Source organism: Amblyomma americanum, chromosome 4 (assembly GCF_052857255.1).
Source record: "Amblyomma americanum isolate KBUSLIRL-KWMA chromosome 4, ASM5285725v1, whole genome shotgun sequence".
NCBI classification, from domain to species: Eukaryota; Metazoa; Arthropoda; class Arachnida; order Ixodida; family Ixodidae; genus Amblyomma; species Amblyomma americanum.
The window spans coordinates 3,403,100-3,425,380 of record NC_135500.1 but is presented as its reverse complement, the minus strand read 5'-3'; the positions used below and the strand labels follow the sequence as shown (position 1 = coordinate 3,425,380).

The window sequence follows — 22,281 nt, the reverse complement described above, 5'->3', positions numbered from 1 at the left end:
TCACTCAAACAACAACTACAAGCTGATAAGCTCGCTTAAGCCAACGCTGAAAGCTAAAATGAAAAGAGCCTGGAACTTTTACTACACCAACACTCTCACATAATTCACGAGAGAAAATCCATCGAAGTTTTGGAAAGCAACAAATCCAACCCAGCCCACCTCATCATTCATAATAGACCATAATAATAAGCCTTTCCCTGACCAAAACTGTGTTTCTGAAGCCTTCAGTAATTACTTCGTCTATATTCAGAATTTATAACGGCATCAACCTAAGTTTCTACAAGAGCACTGCCTTGGTACAGCTTCCTGACATCGAAATAACTTTTGCCGGCATTCGTAGCCTAGTGTTAAACATAGATAACACCAAAAGTTCGGGACGGACTGCATAAAAAACATATTTTTGAAATGATACTCTCAATGGAATGCTTGATGATTAACTATTATCACCTTCAACAAATTGCTTGACTGTTCAGTTGAAAAACTGAAAAACGGCAATGCCATCCCAGCACTTAAATCTGGAAAAAAAAGTAGATGATCACCAAATACAAACCAATCTCCTTAATTACAACATGCTGCAAAAGTTTAGAGCACATCATACCGTATTTGACAAATAATATTTCAGGTCATCAGCACAATCTCCGAGCTGGATTCTCCACCGTCACCCAGCGCACTGGATTCACACATGATATTGCAACAGCACTTACCGTAAAATTCCGAACAAGCCCCCCCACCCATGCTAGGGCCTCCCCTAATTTCACTGTTAAGTTCACATTTCCGTGCCGTTCCAGGAAAGCGACCCCCCCACTCCCTGTCTCTCCGCGCCCTTATCATATACCGCGGCTAGGCAACACTGGCCTGCCCCATCCAGTCAAAGAATCCAACCCAATCCAATCCTGCATTTCAAGCCATCCGCATGCCCGTTCGTTACATGTCATTTGTCTTGTTTTGGCGTTGTCAAGTCAGCAATGCATTCGTACACAGTGGCGAAGAAACTTGAGATCATACAATGGCATTGGGAAAACGGAAGGAACGTTTGCCAAACGTCTCGAGACTTCAAGTTCGGTCGGAAACGGATACGGGAATGGGACACGAATTTCGAGAAGTTGCTACAGGAAAGCACAACTTCGAAGAAAGTTGACTACTGGAATGGTATGTGGAAAACCAGCGAAAAGGATGCATTCACAAGGAGGAGAAGCACACAGGACAACGCTGGAAACACAACTGAAAATTCTTTACTTCGCCAACATCAGAACAGGGCGCACATGCGCGTGAGCACCACAAACGCTATCAAAACAGCAAACCCAAAACTGATTAAGCGAGCGAAGAAACCTGTGGCAACCTATGTCCCATTCATGAAAGTGTATTCTTTTGCCGTGAACCTGACAGAGCTGTCGCTGACGCATTCAGTTCCTAACTGCTTGATTTTAAAGGCTTCTAAGATTTCTCGTTCTATCTGTGTTTTGCCGCGGCCGATGATGTTGACATTATGGAACAGAGGGGTGCAGTCTTTGCAGTGGTTGCAATGACTTGGAAGATTTGCTGTGTTGCCTGGCTGCAGCGAAGTGCGGTGCTGCCTCATACGGTCGTTGACGCATTGACCCGTTTGACCTATGTAGGCCTTGCCACAGGACAGTGGGAGCGAGTAAACAACATCGGTGGTGCATTTGGTGAACATGCTCTGGTGTTTAACATTACATTTCTTTTTTGTGCTGATTTTTGAGATACGTGAACAAAGCGACGACAGTTTGGTGGGCGCAGAAAAGACTACCTTAACACCGTATTTCATGGCTACCTTTTCAACGTTATGTGAGATTTTATGCAGGTATGGCATTACAGCAGGTCTGGATTCCTCACTAGGCGTTTCATCTCTTTTGTACTGTGACTTAAATTTACTGGTCAAGGTCTCAGCAATAGAAACGAGGACGTCCTCAGGGTAGCCCGCTGACCTCAAGCTGGTTTTCTGGTTTTCCACATACCATACCATGCACCAACTGGCCCAACAAGCTACGCTTCTTCAATATTGACTACTGGAGCGCCGGTGTTTAGTGAATGCGTGGATGATGCATTACTCAAGCGGGAAAGAACGGCAGGACTGCGCTTTTTTTTTCTGGCGGGAAAATGTCGCCGCCATTTTGAATTTTGGTGCCAATCCGGTATTGCGCACGCACCCCCCCCCCCCCCCCCCCTACTTCGCCAGTAATTTCCACTTGCGGGGGTAGGGGCGCATGCTCGGAATTTTATGGTAATCTCAGGAGCCAGGTTGATGTTATTTTCATAGATTACCCGAAGGCATTTGATACGGTGTGTCAAAGCAAACTTTTACTAAAACTCAAGGCTTTCCTCGATGGTTACAGGCTAGTAGAATGGATAAGAGACTATCTGCATCCACTGTCCCAGTTTGTTACATACAAACATGAGCGGTCTGCTTCAGTTGACGTTACATCTGACGTGCCTCAAAGCTCTGTCCTGGTGCCATTTCTGTTTATCATGTACATTAACGATGTCATTGAAGTAATACATAACACTCCAGCAAGACTGTGTTTGTACGCAGATGACTGCGTGCTATACTCAGTTATCGACAATTCTGGTGACCAGCAAGTATTGAACAGCACATTTTCTCTATTTTCTGCCTGGAGTGAAAAGTGGCAAATGGCTATCAATATGAACAAAACTGTATCCATGACGTTTACTAACAAAAAAAAAAACCCCGTTGCGTTCCAGTTACTGTCATAATGGGCACGAATTTATATGCGTCGACATCTTCTAATACTTTGGAGTCACCTTCATGTTCAACGTAAAATGGCATGTTCACGTTGACATCATATGAGCTAAAGCGTTATGAAAACTTCAGTACTTAAAACATACACAAAAAACGCAACTACAGAGTGCAAATTAACTTCCTACAAAACTTTCAAGTGGCCCATCCTTGAATACGCCTCAGCTGTCTGGTTCCCGCACTGCGCATGTGATATTGATAAACTGGAATCCATTCAGAATAAAGCGGTGAGGTTTATTTCTCATCGGCACAACCGTAACTTTTCACCTTCTACACGTGCTAAAGAATTATCGCTCAAGCCATTAAAATACAGGCGTGTACGCGACTGCACTGTCATGCTACACAGGATTGTCCATCAATTGTCACCCATTGCATCCCCTATCACATTCATCACTCATTCCTCGTGTAGAACACGACGCACTGACCCCTTGAACATTGTGCTTTTTCATGCTTTTTCGGACTTATAAGTTTTCTTTTTTCTCATGTCGACTGAAATCTGGAACAACTTTGACGGTTCCTTGCGTATTTGCCTCCTGAAGAGTTTGCCAGTAGATTGCCTTCTCATATTAGGACCTAATACCCTGTTGTCCTCATAATAAACTACACATCTCCAACCAAAAATTTTAACTTTAACCCAACGTTTCGAAGCCGACTCAGGCTCCATCAGGGGTGACTGAGGGCAGTAGCTAGCGTCTTTTTAGTATGGAGGGGAGGGGGGGGGGGGGGGTCAAAGGAACGACAACTGTGACGCGAAAGGCGCGGGTGAGAGGGTTTAGGCTGTCAGTTCCAAGGATGCGGGTTTCGTCGAAGTTGATTCTATGGTCGGAGTCCTCGGAATGTTCGGCTACTGGATTGAGTTCTCTTGCGAATTTGCGGACGTCGTTTTTATGTTGCCGAATTCTTTCTTTGAAATTTTTGGTTTCGCCGATGTAGCTTGCGTCGCAGTCGGCGCATGGAATTTTGTAGACAATGCCTTGGGCTCTTTCTCTCGGCGGCCGGTCTTTGGGAACAGGTAGGCAAAGCGCAACAGTGTTTGTGAGCTTGTGTGCAACCTGGAGACCCGATTTTTTCAGGATTCGGGCGATGGTCTCACTGACACCTCCGACATAAGGTAAAGTGACGTATTTTGGTGGTGGCGTTGGTTTCTTGACGAATGTTGTGTTTTTGACGTCGAATGGTTTTTGAATAAAGCCTTTTGGGTAGCCGTTCATGATGAGTTCTTTGAATATCGTGCGTTGTTCTTTTTTTCTGTCAAGTTCTGTGCTGCAGTGTGTCTCAACTCTTCTGAACAGCGTCTTCACCACTGATGCTTTATGGACTGTAGGGTGGTTCGAAGAGAAGTGGAGATACCAGCCTGAGTGGGTTGGTTTGTGGTATACGAAGAATTAAAGGGCATTGTGGTTTCGGGACACGAGGACGTCCAAAAACAGCAGGGAGTTTTCTTGTTCCACCTCTAGCGTGAACTGAATGTCAGGTTCTATGGAGTTTAAATGACGAAGGAAATTTTGAGTGTCAGATCTTTTGATGACGGTGAAGCAGTTGTCGACATACATGAGGAAAATATTTGGTTTCGGGTGGAATGAGTTGAGGGCTTGTTGTTCGATGTGTTCCATGGTTAAATTGGCCATGACGACCGAGATGGATGCTCCCATCGGTGTTCCTTTCACTTGTCGGTAAAATTCCACGTTTGAAGAGAAGTATGTGTTTGATAGGCACAACTCCAGGAGGCGGCACACATCATTTACACTCAGCGGGGTTCGTGCGCTGAGTGTGTCGTAACGTTGTGAGGCGACTCGGGTAGCGGTCACTGCAAGTTTTACGGGGATGTTTGTGAAAAGGCACACCACGTTGAAGGAGACAAGCCATTCGTCGGCCTCAAGGGTGGCTTGGGACACCAGTTTGATAAAGTGACTGGAATGACGGATATGGGTCGCTGTTTTTCCTGCGATTGGGGATATGAGTTTGTGAAGGTATTCTGACAACGAGCGAAGAGGGGAACACCGGAAGTCGACAATCGGGCGCAAAGGGATCCCCAGTTTGTGGACTTTGAGCAGTCCGTAGAATGCTGGAGCCGATCTGTTGGTGCTCAATAACTGAAGGTAGAGGTTTCGGAAGGTGGGGTGTTTTTGGAATACTTCTTTCAATGTTTTGTTTAGCTTTGCTTGGGTAGTGGTTGTGGGGTCCTTCTTCAATTGTTCATATTCTTGACTGCTGAGTAAGGCGGATATTTTCTCTTCGTAGTTCCGTCTGTCCAGAACGGCTGTTGTGTTGCCTTTGTCCACTGGGAGGATCACTATGTTGGTGTCTGTCTTGAGGTCTTGCAGGGCTTGCCTTTCATCCGGTGGTAGGTTTGGTTCTTTTCGGTGTGCTTGCACTGAATTAAGTACACCTATTGTTTAGAGCCTTTCCTCTTCTCGTACACCAGGTTCCAGTTGCCGGATACCGACTTCAAGCGCAGATACGATTGCTGGAAGGGGGGGTCTGCTCACCTGGAGGTTGAATTTGTGTCCCATGGCTAGGACTGACGTTTCGGCGGTTGTGAGCTTCCTGGAGGAGAAGTTGGCGACCAGGTCAGAATGGTCCGGTGGGGGTTGTTCGGGCCGGCATTGAAGTTTCGACAACTTCTCTGTCTGCTTGGTGCGGTGTTTGTTGGCTTCTGATGATGCAGTTTCTTTGGCAAATGCCTCGATAGACGTCACTAGCTTGGGCGTCTTGTGCTCGAGTTGTCGGCGGGCGAACAAGGCGTCGATTTCTTTCTTCGTAATCACGCTACGGCACTCATGTATTCGTGCAGTTACTAGGTACTGTTCTGCCTTGTTGATGATGCTTCGTCCTTCCGGTGTGGGGACCAGGCGTCGTAGTCGTAGACTCTGGGGTACAACCTTGGTTTCCTTGCATTTCTTGGCGAATTCCAGGTGTGTCTTGAAGACCGAGATGCCTTGCATGGTCTTGATGTTTTTCTTGGCAAGCTGCATAGCTTCTAGCCCGAAGTCTGCATGGATAGATTGAAAACTAAACATTTTGACAGATTTGCCTCTCTGGTTGGGTTTGAAGACTTATTACTTCTAGCCCGAAGTCTGCACGGATAGATTGAAAACTAAACATTTTGACAGATTCGCCTGTCTCGTTGGGTTTGAAGACTTATGATAGATTGAGAACTAAACATTTTGACAGATTTGCCTGTCTGGTGCGCCCCCGCAGGACAGCTTTCCCGCACAACTGAACCAATTAGCGTGGAACTTACCTACTCGGACTACACTTGGAAGAGTTTTATATTTTTCTTTCTTTGCTCAACAATGCCGCACAGACCCTCCGTGAGTGTAAAAAAGCAAAATTTGCATGAAAATGATGGCAAACGAATGTGTTTTCTGAAGACATTTATTTCAACACAAAATACTTGGTGTGAATATTGCAAAAAAAATATTACAAACACAAAAAGCTTAAAATTAAAAACAACACTTGACAGGAAAATTATTTTAAAAGAACGTCTTGCTGGGCAGGTTGGTAACTGTACATCTTTGGTTACAGGCGCGAAAAACAGACACAACACAAGGCAGAAAGATGGGATGGAGCACCTCCGTCCCATCTCCGTCCCATCTTTCTGCCTTGTGTTGTGTCTGTTTTTCGCGCCTGTAACCAAAGAAGGACAATTATTTCTTGGCACAGAAAACAAACAAATTCTGGAAAGTACAAATGTTTACAATTTGTTTGTAAACTAGCCACCGAAAGTTTAAATTTATTACTAAAAAAGCGTTTTCAGCAAGAAACTTTTTTAACACTACATGAAAAAAGACAGTTTCCAACTGTCCAAGATATTTTCACACAGAGCGAAAAAGCTTCAAAGTAGAATGCAATGTATCAAAATATAGCTACATAAATGTAATTTACGGCATTATCCGTTTAAGCTAATATTGCCTTAAAAAAACTGAAAAAACTGCAGGAACACAAAAAGTATACCCACCATACCATTTGTGATGATCTACAGGCACTAGAATTACAAAAAGGTGATACGGCAAAACCTCGTTGTGGCGAATAGGTTAAGAGCTGTAAATGATTCAACATAGCCAACATTTATATAATGAAATTTCTCAACCTGGAGAAGCAAGAGTTAATCAGTGAAAGAACCGCAACTGGGGAAGACCTTTTCCGTGCTTTTCACACTGTTTCAAAGCCACTTGCAGCGATTGCAGTGGCCACAACAAAAAAAAGCAAACGGAAAACATCGGCTACATTGCTTCACAAAGCACTGGGCATGCGGTGGTGGCAGGTCAAATGCCAGCTACGGTGGCTTCCTGACATCAGAGCGGTGTCGCATGAAAAATCTAACGCTGGCCGAAAGTTATCACCATTGTCACTACCTCCGCTACATGACAGTTGACGTAAATGGAATGATGGCTGCTGGAAAGGCACAACAACTGGTCATGTCGCTGGCTCCAAGGCACTTTCAACAGGTCCGAGGGGCGCAAATGGGTGCTAGGCTTCTAGCTGTTCTCGCCGCATTATTTTATGTGGCGTTGTTGGCAAAAGTGCTAACTATGGCTCTAACTGTTGCTGTACCACAACCAGTCACCTGTGTAGTGCAGTAAAGATTGCCACTTGCCATCCGAGCGGGCATAGCTTGGCACTCAGCAGTTTGATATATCAGTTTCATGCAAACCGCGTTCAATAAATGGAGTAAGAATAAGTTCGTCGAAAAAATTTAGGGACAGTTTGATGGAGCCAATAATTCATAATAATTCGTAATATTCATGTCCATTATAATGAGGTTGGGCTGTATACTGCTTGAAAATGCTACGGTAATCCCTTGTTATAACGAAGTCAGCAGGATGGCAAAAAAAATTTGTAATAAGCGGTAATTCGATAACTCAATATACGTGACCACCCGAGAAAATCTAAAGCAGTCGAGCTTTAATTGCGCTAAAACTGCGTGGAAGTCAAAATACAGTGTACTCAGTGAAGCAAAACTTTATTCAGGTCCAAAAAAGGCAGTGAGCTTTCGCTGTTCCAAGTTCTTACCGAGCGTGTGCAACCCCTGCTCTAATCTGACCAAGCATTGCACGAGGCCGCGGTCGCCGCCCATGCATTCAACCTTCGGGGTATTTCGAATCACGTAGGCAGTGGCCACATTTATGGGGGGGTCACGGACAACTACAACAGTATCGCACTGGAAAGCACAGCAAATGCAGTGTTTCGAGTCTGAGGTTGTGTTTGTTGTGCTCAAAAAATGATTAGCCGCTCATTGTGGGTACACAGCGCGATCGTGAAAAGTGAATGGTTTTGCAGTAGGAGCTTTGCATGATTACTGGGCAATTTTTTCTCGAGGTGTGCAGCTGTCGTGTTTGCAAAACAAGAGTTTTTTGGTGCAGAGTTGTCGACGACATATGTGCTAATTCTAAGAAACGAGTGTCGGTGTTCACGCAGCGTTGCGTCCGCGCCATTGACGAATGTCTAGGAAAAAAATTCAATGACCCTGTCACACATTTAGAACGTTTGTCTAGTCAGATGGCGCAAATCGAGCACGACGAGCTCGAGAAAACCGCCGGGGAAACACCATGGTTGTGTTTACCTGCCATGTTGAAAGCCTGACTCGCTGCTGGCGACGCTCGGATTTTTTGTGTTTTTGGCAAGTTATTCGTCGATTTGCACCGTAAAAAGTGCAACGAAGCTAAGGGCACTGTTTTATTGCAATGCAGGCCGATTATGGCGAGCGGCGAGCCAATTTCTAGACCGGCTTCCCCAAAGACGTCTTCCCGAAGGGCATGCGACCAGCAGTCGCTTGCGTCAAGGCAGCAGCTCGACAACAACGTTGTTCACACTTCAAGAACTCTCGGGAATGAAGTTGTTCGCGCACTTTCGAGAGTTTCGTCTGCTTTGGCAAATGTGTTTTGAAACGATTAGGCTTAGCGACGACTAAGGCAGCCAGGGAGCAGCTCAGTTTGTTGCCCAGCGCGTCCGCGGTCAGCGTCATTGCCGATAGCTCGGCTCGCTCGCGACTCGCAAGTGTGAATGGGCTCATAATCGGAGGGACACTTCATTTGTGCTTTTTGGCACGTTTCAGTGCCAGAAGTGCTCTTTAGAGCAGAAAAAGTTTGCTCATCAAGCACACCCCATGGAATGTTATGGCGCAAGCCTGCCCGCGGTCTTTTGGCCACTTTTCGGCATCTAAGAGACCGCAGTTTTCTGGCATCGCAAAGCGCCAGGAAAACTTTATTTTTGTATGGATTCTATCATGGGGGACACCAGCGATGCGATTGCCACCGATTTGGGCGCCCTGCATCATGAAATTTGACAGCTTCTGTTCGCCCTGCTGTAAACAGCTGGGGGCACTCGGCACTCACTTGGTACTCGTTACTAATCAGGTCATCGGTCGTAGGTTTGGTACTTTTGTGGCGTGTTCTGTGCCTGCATGAGGACATTTCGTCGGCGGTATTAATTTGACACTGCACGCGCAAAAGGGTCGCCCACTCGGTGGTGGCGATGCCTCCACTCGCCACTTCGCTATAAAGAGGGTCAAGCCCTTCGTGCGCTTTGATTGGTTGGTTGATGGGGGTTTAATGCCCCAGAGCGACTCAGGCTATGAGAGGCTCCGTAGTGAAGGGCTCTGGAAATTTCGACCACCTGGGGTTCTTTAACGTGCACTGACATAACACAGTACACGGGCCTTTAGAATTTCGACTCCACCGAAATTCGACCGCTGCGGCCGGGATCGTACCCATGTCTTTCGGGCCGGCAGCCGAGCGCCGTAACCACTCAGCCACCACGGCAGCTTTCGTGTGCTTTGAGTAATGCGGCTTAAAATGCAAGCATTTGGGTTGGGACCGGAGGAAATTCCGAGAAAACCGATATTTCGAGTAAAGCGATTTTGTTATAATGAGGGATTACTGTATTTGGAAGACATTTCAGACGATTTAAGATCAGTCTGAAGACATCCACAGCTTTCGCGAACAGCTTTGAGCTATTGCGAAGTGTGAATCCAAGGTCGGAGCCCCGATTTCTACTGGGCTTGAAGTCTATTCTGTTTTGGCAGATGGGAGTAAATATTGCCGATACGATGTCGACACAGTACAGAAACTAGATTTATCATTCATGACATCACTGCGATGCACAAACTGGCTCCATAAACGACAAAATAGACAAAAAGCAGAAAACAAAGCCTCTGTGCAGATAGATGCCCATGCTCGTGATGAGAATGACCAGTTTCTTTGTAGGAAACAAATTTTGATGATGTGATATTGTCACGTAGTGGTCACGGCAGTCAGGAAGAATGAATATACACAAAAGTTCTTTTAAAAGAAAACTGTTTATTGGGGCTGACCTGAGCCCACAATGGACTGAATCACTTGGCGACGGCGTAGTAACAAGTGTGCTTGGTGGTCGTCGAACAGAATGCCCGCCGCTGTCGGCCGTGCTCAATTTAAAGCTGATAGCATACTTTCAAGATAAAGCATGCAAAGTTACTAGAACATTCTGGAACAACGTAGAATCAGCTCTGCCTGGCTGCGATCAATCGAGATAAATCTAGTCCAGTCTTGTGTCGCAAACAAAGCGATAAAGTGGCGTGGCGGCAGATTTGAAGAAGGAACAAATAATGCAAAGATTCGCGACAATATCATCGTCAGAGTCACTGCTGCTTGAAGCACTGAAAATATCTGCCGCAGATGCAGCAGAATCGCACAAAATGAAATTTTTCCAGGTGTGCACCGTCTCTGCAGCTGACGCTGTCCCGAGAGTGCACTACGCCAGAACCACAACTCCAAAGGCATTTCCAAAATTACCACCTTAAGGGAAAAATACAAACTACGCAAGAAACGAAAGTAGTGTCTAAGCAACAAACTAGAGAGTGCATCATATCCTGGGCTGCCCCGGTGGCACTGAAATCGTGCTTCAAATCTATCATCACCAGTGATCAATGTATAGTGGTGTGGTAACGAGAAATAATGCCCATATACACACATTTTACCATTCTCTACTTTCAACTCATATATCCATAAGAGTCCTCATACCACTCCTGGCTCAGTGGTTAAGCAATGCAAAACTGCCCTGCTATGACAGGTGCTGCCACCAGTGGGACTTGCAACATGCAGGTTGCTCTTCGTGATCAAACCAATAACTGCCACCTGCCACAGTGGGCACAGTAAGACTGGACAGACACGACGGTGAAATTGGCGAGTGGGAGCTCTAGAGCTTGAGCACTAGAAAGGAAGCGGGGCTGCGCATCACTCAGTTTCTATTAAAGGGTGGAAAAACACATGAGGCAACTGAATAATTTTCAAAATTTATGATTAATAGAAAAGCAAAAATCCAATTTTCCTTTCTCCCTTTCAACTGTGGCCAACTCAATGCCCTCAAACTTTCAGTGCTGTGGAGTGCACACAGTTCAAAAAGAGTTCCTAAGTACCTCACTATTGTGTCTAGAAGATAACCCATGCAAGCCAGCAGTTGTCATCATACCTGTTATCCTGGGGGCTTAGCACTCAATCACGTGAGGTCTGACGAAAAGGAATACGATGGGGGCTAACAGCGCTGTTTAATGAAAACTTCACCTTCCCAATCATCAGCCTGACTATGCCTACTGCAGGACAAAGGCCTCTGCCATAGCTTTCCAATTAAGCCTGTCCTGTGCAAGCTGCATCCACCCGATCTTCGCAAACTCCTCCATCTCATCAACCCACCTCACTTTCTGCCCCACCCTGCTATACTAAACCTTTTCCTGGTATCCAGTCTGTTGCCCTTGATGACCATCGGTTATCTTGCCTTCTCGTGACATGCCCTGCCCAAGCCTATTTCTTCCTCTTGATTTCGACTAGGATGTCATTAACCCATTAACCCGCGTTTGCTCAGTCACCCACTCTGCCCGCTTCTGGTCTCTTAACGTTACACCTATCACTTTTCTTTCAATACCTCACTGCGTTGTCCTTAACTTGAGCAGAACCCTTTTTGCTTTCCTCCTCGTTTCTGCCAAATGGTGAGTACCGGTAAGATACAGCTGTTATATACTTTTCTCTTGAGGTATATTGTTAAACTGCCATTGATGATCTGAGAGAACCTGCCAAATGCGCTCCACCCCATTCTTATTCATCTAGTTACTTCCCTCTCATGGTTCGGACCTGCAGTCACTACCTGCCCTTAGTAGATATGTTCCCTTATTACTTACAGTGCCTCGCTACCAATTGAAAACTATTATCTTTCGAGACAGCGAGAACTCCACCTGTACAACATTTTTACAAAGTGCATCTGCAGGAGAACACTGCCGCATGCACCCTACAAGCTTATAATAAACTGCACATCTCCAACCAAAAATGTTAACTTTAACCCAACGTTTCGAAGCCGACTCGGCTCCTTCATCAGGGGTGACTGAAGGCAGTAGCTAGCGTCTTTTAAGTATGGAGGGGGGAGGGGGTCAAAGGAACGACAGCTGTGATGCGAAAGGCCTGGGGGAAAGCAGACGGGTGTTTAGGCTGTTAGTCACGCTGGCGCACTGCAGGGAGGTGCTGAATGGCGACTTTTTTTCGTTGCGTTGAAGAGCGAAGTCCCTGGGCATATACTTAAAAGACGCTAGCTACTGCCCTAAGTCATCCCTGATGAAGTAGCCGAGTTGGCTTCGAAACGTTGGGTTAACATTTAACATTTCTAACATTTTTTTTTTAAGTTAACATTTTTGGTTGGAGATGTGCAGTTTATTATAAGTCTTCAAACCCAACCAGACAGGTAAATCTGTCAAAATGTTTAGTTTTCAACCCTACAAGCTGAGCCATAAAGCAGATGGAGTGGCCCTGAGCACATTAAAGAGATGCGCTCATATTTAAACCGTACTTTTTCCAACCACCATGTCCACTTTCAGACTTCTGATGCTTTGTGACAACTGGTGCAGGTGCGGGATTGCTCTTCTACTTAAGATGGCCAGATCCCCCTGCAAGAAAGAGTTCTCTAGTGCAGCATGCCCAAGCTGTGGGCTCCGAGGCCAGTTCCTCAAATTTCAACTTCTAAGGTGGAATGCTTTTTATAAAAACCAGAACACGTTAAAGGTGCACTAAAGAGGAGTCTGAAATTGTCTTTTTACCGCGGGAACTTTACCTACACTCTCCGAGCATCCTTAGAAACTGCGAATTATTGTCCTGTGCGGCCGATATCCCTATTAAATCGAATTAAATGTCCTGGCTCGCGCTTTCTTTTTAACTCACCTCTGAAAATAGGAGTCAGCCAACCCGTGGAGTTCCTTTCAGCCAGTCGCGTTAAGGCTTCGTTTTCGCTTTCATTTTGTTCTTTTAGGTTTCCGTGTATAAATAGTTTCAGTTGCAGACTACATAGCCTCAAATTAGGCCCAAGAAAATAAAAAGATGCATACACTCTGTTTCCGCCGATCGCTACGTATTAGTCCGCTGACGGCAGAGCAGCAGGCTGCCACGTGACTGGCTGAAAGGCATTCCACGCGTAGACTGACTCCTCCTCTTTTTGCAGGCGAGTTGAAAAAAAAAAAGGCAGGAGCCGGGACACTTAATTCGATTTAAAGGGACTATGCAATAAATTAATTGAGATTACGTAAAGCAGACGAGAGATAGGCACTTCATCATTCGTCACACCAGCGCAAGAGTTTTTGAGCTAGCATAAATAACAAGCAAGATATAGACGATTAAAATTATGCTCCTCCTCTTCCCCTCAACTCGTACACGCGGGGCACCAGACAAAAATAAAGAAAACAGGTCTGGGACTGGGCCCCGCCCATGAATACGTTATATGCTGGCGTTCCTTTTGCAACTTCCGGTTGTCGCTCCTAGCACCCCAGCAGCTGTGGCGGCGGCGTGATTGCGGCGCGCGTCGGGTTTCTTTGCTTGTCGTCTGTTGTAGTTAGCAGTAATGGACCCGGACCTCGAGGCGTGACTGCTCGCTCTTACGGCCGCGATGGGCATCGAGCCCTATGCGTTCACACCGTACCTGCTGAATGCCAGCGACGACCGTAGCGACTCGGCGAGCCACTGCGAGTGCCTCCGGAACTCCCGATAGAAGGAGGTGGCAGAGGAAAATTGAAATGATATGCGCGAAGGCAATGCCCTGGCTCGCGCTTGTCCGAGAGTGTCGCGCGGCGGCACGAGCAGACGATTTTCACGGCTACCGGAAGTGTGCCCGTGACGTCGTGGCTGCTGTGGCTCCAGCGAGTGAAAACATGTGGTGGCATGGTGACGTCATGGATATAGTGACGTCTTTTTTCTTGATTTTAGTTTCAAAATCGGTCACTACGAGCACACCAATCGGCCCATGAATTCTAAAAAACATTTCAAAGAATTTAAAACATTTACAAGCGACTTTTTATTCATTGCATAGTCCCTTTAATAGGAAAATTGGCCGCACAGGACAATAATTCGAAGTTACGACGAATGCTCGGAGTGTGCAGATCGAGTTTCTGCAGTGAAAAGACTGGTTCAGAATCCTCTTAGCGCACCTTTAAAGGGGATAGGACAGGCACTAACTGCAATCTGGTTGACAATACATGAAGACTGAGGGATCATGAACCATGAAGCAAAACCATGAACAAGAACGAAACAAAATGAACCATGAAAAAAATTAAAACACGAACCAACTAGCCGTCAAACATACCCTGCTGAAATTTGGACTTGCAGCAACCTCCTTTGGCTGGGCCCAAAAGCAAGGTCAAAGCACAGCTACACACAGAAGAGGAGCAGAATTAAGAGAGACGGCACCGGGCTGTGGAACGTGGCACCAAGGCACAGCAGTTCGGTTCTGGTCTTGATACGTGTCAGTGTGCTTTTTCCTTCGCACCTACGGACTCTTTCCTCAAGAAGGAACGTCAGTGGTGACCGCTGCAAAAGCCAGGACTGTCCCTAATTCTTCCTACTGTTGGTCTACCATGAGGGCTTGTTGAGATGCTGAATGATTCGATCACTCCGAACATGAGACAGGTTTTCACTGGTTGGACAATGCAGCAAAAATCAGAAATGCATATTTCAGCCCAGAAGATGCCAGCTCAGTTATTGGCTTCCCGGTAGCAACAACTGGGAACAAGCAGCGCCGTGATGTATGCAGAACATGACAGGCAAGCTGGCCCCGACAGCAAAATGAGGCTGCAGCATTTCATGCATGGTGCAAAGGAACCGTACTGTGGCCTTGTACGAAGCCTGCCCCAGGTAGTCACAGAGGTCGTTTGAAGTTGGCATGATGAAGAGGACGCTGCAGCAGAGGGCCAGGAAGTAAAACCTGCACACGAGTGCAGTGCCAATGCTGGACTCACCAGACTATGACCTCAGGGTCAAAGCAAGTTCCTAGGTTTTTTACTGCTTTCTAAATGGCTTTTGAGAAGCTGTGGTCATTAAACGGTGCTTTTTACATTTGAGACATAAGATGGCAGCACCCATTCTTTCATCCGCACCTTTACTGAATGAGAGTTTTCGCACCAGATGGCAGAAGGCGTTTGTTGTACGTAGAAGCTCACCCTGTTTGCATGGGATTTTCCTGCACTTTCAAACGAACTTGTCATCATCTTTGCAGTGTTATCTGTCGGATGATATAGCACAAACAATGACGATATCAACTTGGAGTTTTATTCTCCAAAAGAAAAACACAAGATGACAAGATCAACCGCAAGGAAATATGGATGTCGTGTAGGTGGTATCAGAAGGCCTTGTGCGAAGTGGCATTTTCGGAATGCTACCACACCGTTGGCAGTCTCAAGTAGTTTGGAGGGAATCGATAGATAAATAGTGCATTTTGTGTACCACTATTCAAAACCAACCCGTTCTTTTTGAAGTTCAAAGAGTGGACAATACATAATGGCACATAGTGCTTGAATATGCTTCTAACCAGGCAATTTTTCACACTGCAGTTGCCTCTCTCTGCCATTGGTGACAACGACAACGGCATTTTTTCGGTGACAAGGACACACCCTCCTCAAGATAAAGGCCATGGAATTCACCTCCTGGCAGATTTTCATTATAACCGTCAAAAATCCTGGTGTGATTGCCCATACCATCCATCGACGGGGACATCACATGAACTTCTACAAGACATTCAGCATAAAAGGCCCCATCTATACCATTTTTACTTAAGCAGGAAAGGCAGCAGCAATGGCACGAACATGCATCTAATCAGGCAATTTTTCACACTGCAGGTAAGACTTGCGTTCCCTTGCTATAGAAGTGACGATCGCTTTTTGCTGGTGCTGCCTTTCCCACAAAGGATGTGTGATGTAGTTATGTCAGTGAAGGCATTCTTTGCCAAACTGCTGTTGCTGCCGGGTGACATTTGTCCTGTTTTGTCTGGCGTTCCGCAAGGATCTGTCTTAGGCCCCCTTCTATTTCTTATTTATATAAATGATTTACCCTCTAACATCACTTCTAACATACGGCTATTTGCTGACGATTGTGTCATCTATCGCCCAGTAGTCAACCAGTCCGACATTACCGCCCTCCAAGAAGACCTGCTACGCGTACAATAGTGGTGTAAAACCTGGCTAATGTCATTAAATTCTGCTAAAACTTCCCTTTTTTCATTCCACCCCGGCGCAACCACCAGGATACAGTTTATAGAATTAACAACCTTCCTATTAAATCAGTAGATTCTTATAAATATCTCGGTATTCATTTAAGCAAAAATCTAACCTGGGCGCAACAAGTTCACCATGTAACAAATTCAGCTAATCAAGTTTTAGGGTACCTGTGCCGTAACCTTGCCTTAGCACCGCGTTCCATAAAATTGCTTGCTTACTTAACATTTGTATGGTTGAAATTAAAGTTTTCATGCTCCGCCTATGATCCTAACTTTGCTAACCTGATTGACACACTCGAATCAGTCCAGAATCGCACTGCAAGATTTGTTTGTTCTAATTTTTCATACCACACTAGCGTTTCCGCACTAAAGTCTCAGCTTAATCTCCCCACATTGGCCTGTCGTCGCAAGATCGCCCGTCTTTCCTTAATTTTTCCATACCTTTAATCACGAAGTTATTCCTATTACACGCGCTCATAGTATTTCCCTTAATTGTCACCCTAACGCCGTATACCCTGTGAAAGCCCGCACCGAAACATATCACGTTTTTTTCCTGAAAACAGCCCGAGACTGGAATGACCTTCCATCCGAAGTGGCAACCATCATCGACTACAGCAGGTTCAAAACCGCCCTCGAACATCATCTGTATTCATGCGAATTGGCTTCTCAGCCCACTTCTCATGTAATGTCCCTCGTGGAGCTTTGAGGAACAAATAAATAAATAAGTACAGAACAAACCACTTGTGCTTGAAGCTATACCAATACCATAGCATGTCAGAAGAAACAAATACGTGGACGACTCAGCTCTCCTGACTGTAGGCTGCAGCTGCCGAGAGGCAGCAGACAGCACAAGTATGTGCTGCAATGCTGGACTGAGGGTATGCTAAAAACTGCTCTGGAGTCAAGTCTCTGCCTATTGTCTGATGCTGAACTCCAATGTTCAAGAGTCTGCCTCAAGTGAGACTCACCACTGCTCGATGCATCGCAGGCAGTAGCTGTGGGTGCAGGGCAGAGTCACCTCTGGCCTGTGCTCCATGCAGATGCAGCACTCCTCCAGCTCAGCACCTGAGCCGGAAGAGCCTAGCACCCTGGTGACAAAGAGAAAGAGGGGCTGTACCTTTCAGGACTACTAGGAATGCCGGTGCCGAAAGGAAAAGCAGGCTCTACACACACTCTCACCATCAGCCTGACCTTTCTTGTCTCAACCAACCACCAGACCCTCTCATGCCCCCTGCTACGCTTGCCCTCTCCTGGAATCTACTCTGTTACCCCCTGCAGGCTCTAATGAGCCTCTGCTAAAAGATGTCAGATGCTGTGTAGCTGCAAAGACAAAAAGAACTTGAAACATATTTTACTAAGAAGGGAGGCACAGGCTACGTCAGTGAAACAGCGAAATGATTTTTCTTCAAGTCATACTTATGGTTATTTTTTCTAAAGAGGCCTTTCTGCACCTGTGCAACTTTGTTTACTAATGCAATAGCTTTTAAGCTGCCGTCGAGACAGAACCCTGGCGTCCACTGCCACGAAATTCAGTCACTGGTCGAGACAGCTGTGATGTCATCAAGTCAGTGTGACATCAAGGAACCAATCACATGGTGGCACCAAATTTCAAAATCCATCACCATTGGAGCAGCTGAGAGGTTGCAGCTGTATCGACATCGCTACCGGAGGGGGCAAGCATAGCAAGGAGTGTCAGTGTTAGGTGGGCACAGGAAATAATAAACAAATAAATAGAACAAACAGTTGATGGCCGCAAGTAGGATTTGAGCTCGCGGCGACGCGAACAGGTCAGTTTCGCTGGCCACTACATTAGACCACTACGCCATTACTGCAGCTAAACATCTCGCATGTTTAACTGCCACTCTCTAGCTCTTAGCTTTGGATGTCGTCATCTTCCAACCAGGTGCACAATGGATCCACAAAACACCGCTCTCGCATTGCCCCCTTAAGGTGCGTTAAGCAGCCCCATAATTTTATAGTTAAACCTGGATATAAAGAAACAAACAAGTCCAGAATTCTTCACTGCATCCAGGTTTTCGTTACAAGCAGTTTTCACGAAAAGACACGAAAGGACCATGCAGAACGGAAACCAAACTAAGAAATAAATGCAGGTTAAATCACACTGAAAATGTTAACTGTAAATACCTCTTACTCGAAGTGATGAACTCGGAGAAACATTTCACAAATTGCGCTACAGCCGACACCATCCATCACTGCCACAGCTCGAGCAATAAGTGGGGTGGGGGAGGCGGGGGCGCCGCGGCTGAGCTAGAGAGAAGCATGCGCGATCGCCACTAGACCTACTGCGGAGGCACCTGCTTCTTCCTCTCTCGGTATGCCCACTGCTGTTGCCCCAAGAAACGTCCCCAGCACTCTCCGCCATCCTGCTCCTGACGCACGAGAGCTATCAGCATCGGAATCATGCGAGCAACTGCGTGGCAGCAATGAGCGCGCAGTACTCATGCTGTGTGTTGTTTGAGATGCCCTATCTTTTGCTGCTTCCGAGCATGAACTGTTGTAGTACTGCGTGGTATGATGCTCCAAAAGCAAAAGCAGCGAAGATGCGCTGATGGCATTGGAGCACGGCGCGTTGTGTCAACTGTGGTTGCTCACTGTAAGCATAGAAGTTCCTCTCGTGTCAGTTCGTGCTTTATTGTCATGATGACTGGATTAAATTTAAGAAACACAGAAACAGAAAAAAAGCTTTACTAAGAAATCAAAAGCGTAATTACTTATATAATATATTTGAACTCGGTAGCAGCAAGAAACCTGAAGTAATGTGGAACAAAATAAATGTATTATTAAATCGTTTTCCCGCCAACAGAGACCTCAGTCAGATAACGGTGAACAACGAAATACTGCATGATAAGGATCTAGCCGAAGCATTTAACAACTTTTTTTTGTAATTTAGTTTCACGTTCTTATACCCTGAAGTGCAAATTGGTGTGAGCAGAAATTCAAACACACTTTTCTCAGAACCAACAAGTGAGAGTGAACTCTGCACAGTGTTTTTATCGCTTAGAAATAGCCATGTTCTGACATTGGTGAACTCTGCACAGTGTTTTTATCGCTTAGAAATAGCCATGTTCTGACATTGACAATATTCAAATAATTCCTGTTAAATATGTTCTTGACTTAATTTTAGTGCAGCTTACACACATATATTATCTTGCCCTCTCAACAGGTATCTTCCCAGACAGAATGCAAATATCCAAAGTAATAGCAATATTTAAATTGGGTGACAAAAATTCATTTCTTAATTACCACCCCATTTCGATTTTGCTGGTATTTTCAAAAGGCTTAGAAAAAATACAGTTCAGAAGAGCGTGTTGTCGGGCAAGTTGGTTTTGCATGATGTGGAAGAAGTTAGCGCAAAACTTAGACAGAGACCGAGAAGAAACACACAAGACAACAGACGAGCGCTTGTCTGTTGTCTTGTGTGTTTCTTCTCGGTCTCTGTCTAAGTTTTGCGCTAACTTCTTCCACATCTTAGAAAAAATAATACACTTGAGAATAACAAAATTTGCAAATAAATAAGATCTTATCAGTGCATCCCAGTTTGAATTCCGTAAAGGAAGATCTGCAGAACTGGCACATTTAACACAAAAAATTTCCTGAAAGCATTTGAAGAAAGGAAAATTGCGGCGGGCCTCTACATTGCCTTTTCTAAGGCATTCAACAGTTTCAATCACCTAACACTATTAAAGAAGTTAGAATTATATGGCATACGGAGAACCCCATTAGCATTATTGACATCATACTTGCAAAATCGAAAGCAATGTGTAGCAATAGGCAAACATCTATCGACCTATAAAAGTTTTGAAAAGAATACCTCAAGGAAGCATCCTGGGACCTTTACTACTTAATTTTTATATTAATGATATCACAGATATCACCTCGGTTGCAAAGTTTATAATATATGCTGATGACGCCACCTTGTTGTTTCGTAGTCGTCATAGTTATAGTTGCCCAGAAAGTGACAAACAGAACTCTAAGCTATTTAAATTTATGGAGCACGCTAAATTCATTACAACTAAATGGCCAAAAAAAAAGGCAGTAATTTTCACCCCAAGACGGTCTACATTGACACAAAGTATCAGTTTATCTATTGGTCACACAGCAATAGGAGTTGTCGATACAATTAAAACTCTTGGTGTATATTTTTATAAACATATGTTCTGGGATGTGCATTTTTCGAATTTGAAGGACCGTGGGTATACTAGGTGAATTCAAATATTTCTTACCTCCTGCTGTTAAACTTCGTTTGTTTAATTCATTATTTAGGTCTGATGTGAACTACTGCTTTCTTGTTTGGGGCAACATTACATTTACATATTTAAATCAAATTCACACTCTACAAAAGAAAGCTGTTCGGTTCATTGCAGGTGTTGAGCCAAATACACACACCAGAAGCCTTTTCACGAAGTTCCAAATACTTTCCATAGATATGCTTTATTATTTTACATTGGCCAGAAGATATAAACAAGATCTCCATAGCGATGAGGCCCTTATTCCATCCCTAGCAAACTTAAGTTTAACAGAAGGTAGGTTGACATCTCGGTCGCCAGACATTTGGAAGGTTCCTTTTTTAAGTACAAATTTTAGCCGTCAAATGTTAAGAGTATTCCCTTCCATTGTTACTTAACCACCTGCACAGTCATAATATCAATTTAGAAAATATTAGCATGTCAATGTTGAAGACTGTTTTTGTGTCATAATAGAAATGGTACCTTCACTAAGAAATGTATAATGATGATGTATCTTTTTTTCTATTCTGTATATATGTATTGTGCTTATGTAATCTTCCGACATGAAAATGCATTATTCTTATTATGTTAGCTTCACTTCATGCAGTGGCTTTGCACCTGTATTTTCTGTACAATGTTTGTCCTGAAAATTAAGCACTATATATGTAAATATGTTGTACAACCGCTATGCCTTGTACACAGGGGTTTGAACCTCGTCAAGTGAACTGTTTTTCATTTTTGTTAGAGACCCTGCCGCTTTGATGGAAATAAATCAAATCAAATCAAACCAAACCTTCCGGCCAAATTTCGTTGCTCAGTACAAGCTAACGGATGTTTGGCATAGCGAGTTTGTTTTATCAACGTCAACCACCACAACACGTTCGTTACATGAAGGTCCCAAAAACGCGCTTCAATGGGGGTGGCGTTGAAGAATTTTGAAACTTAGTAATATCGAGGAATTCGCTCCACCGAGGTTTTGCTACCTGTCAAGTAAAATTAAGCTCGTGCCAGTTCCATGCTGCACTGATTGCCCTTGTACGTACCCGCTGAACAGGGCAGATGCACCCATGTCGGAGGCTGCTGGCGATGCTCCACAGGCGGCCACTGCAGCCGTGTAGTACGCCTTGATGGTGTGATACGTGTGCAGGAACTGGCGGAGGGTGAGAAAGCGCGACGCTTCCTCCTCCGCACTGCCCACCGGCACCTGCACAGTAACAGGGCAGTGAAGGTTGCACACATGAATGTGGGCATGCATAACCTGCCTTCAAAGCTTATTAGTACATGCAAAAACACAGGCAGTCCACAACTGCTCCAGCACTTTGCAATCTCTTCTCCTTTCTTATTTTGTTTTTCCTTTCTTCAGGTACAAGCGTTTGTTACCTCGAGGGTCTAATCTGTATGCATTCATGTCTCATTGTGATCAAGATGATGTTACCCGATACTTTCTTCCTATCAACCAAATAGTGTCTGATTGTGTTTTTGAAGCTTATTCTATGCATATGTGGTGCACATGGTTGCAATGACATATTTGCATATTTATTTTTTCCCTTCGCAACACTGCCATGTAACAGTTTCCTGGGGGCCCATCAAGCTGCTTACTCAGCTTTTAACAGAGGACACACCACTTTTTTCCAGAAATTAAATAATGAATGAATGAATGAAAAACAAGTGCACCATCACCTATCAACATTTTTAAAGATTTTTATTTGCTATGAAGTGCCTATCCCTCAAGTAATGTAAGTAAGTGAATAACGATGCAAG

General features: G+C 44.9%; 1 protein-coding gene across 3 annotated transcripts in view; it reads right to left on the bottom strand.

Annotated features, from left to right (window-relative positions):
* Positions 1 to 22,281, bottom strand: part of LOC144127775 (RING finger protein 141-like) — a 138,101-nt gene that overhangs the window by 11,165 nt on the left and 104,655 nt on the right. For 2 of the 3 annotated variants that reach the window (XM_077660672.1, XM_077660673.1), the window contains exons 4-6: positions 21,564 to 21,724; positions 17,242 to 17,361; positions 14,890 to 14,986 (exon numbers count right to left, since the gene is read on the bottom strand). In XM_077660672.1, coding sequence (XP_077516798.1) covers positions 14,890 to 14,986; positions 17,242 to 17,361; positions 21,564 to 21,724 — 378 coding nt within the window. The remainder of the gene's footprint in view (positions 1 to 14,889; positions 14,987 to 17,241; positions 17,362 to 21,563; positions 21,725 to 22,281) is intronic. The other variant, XM_077660674.1, reaches the window with a different exon arrangement.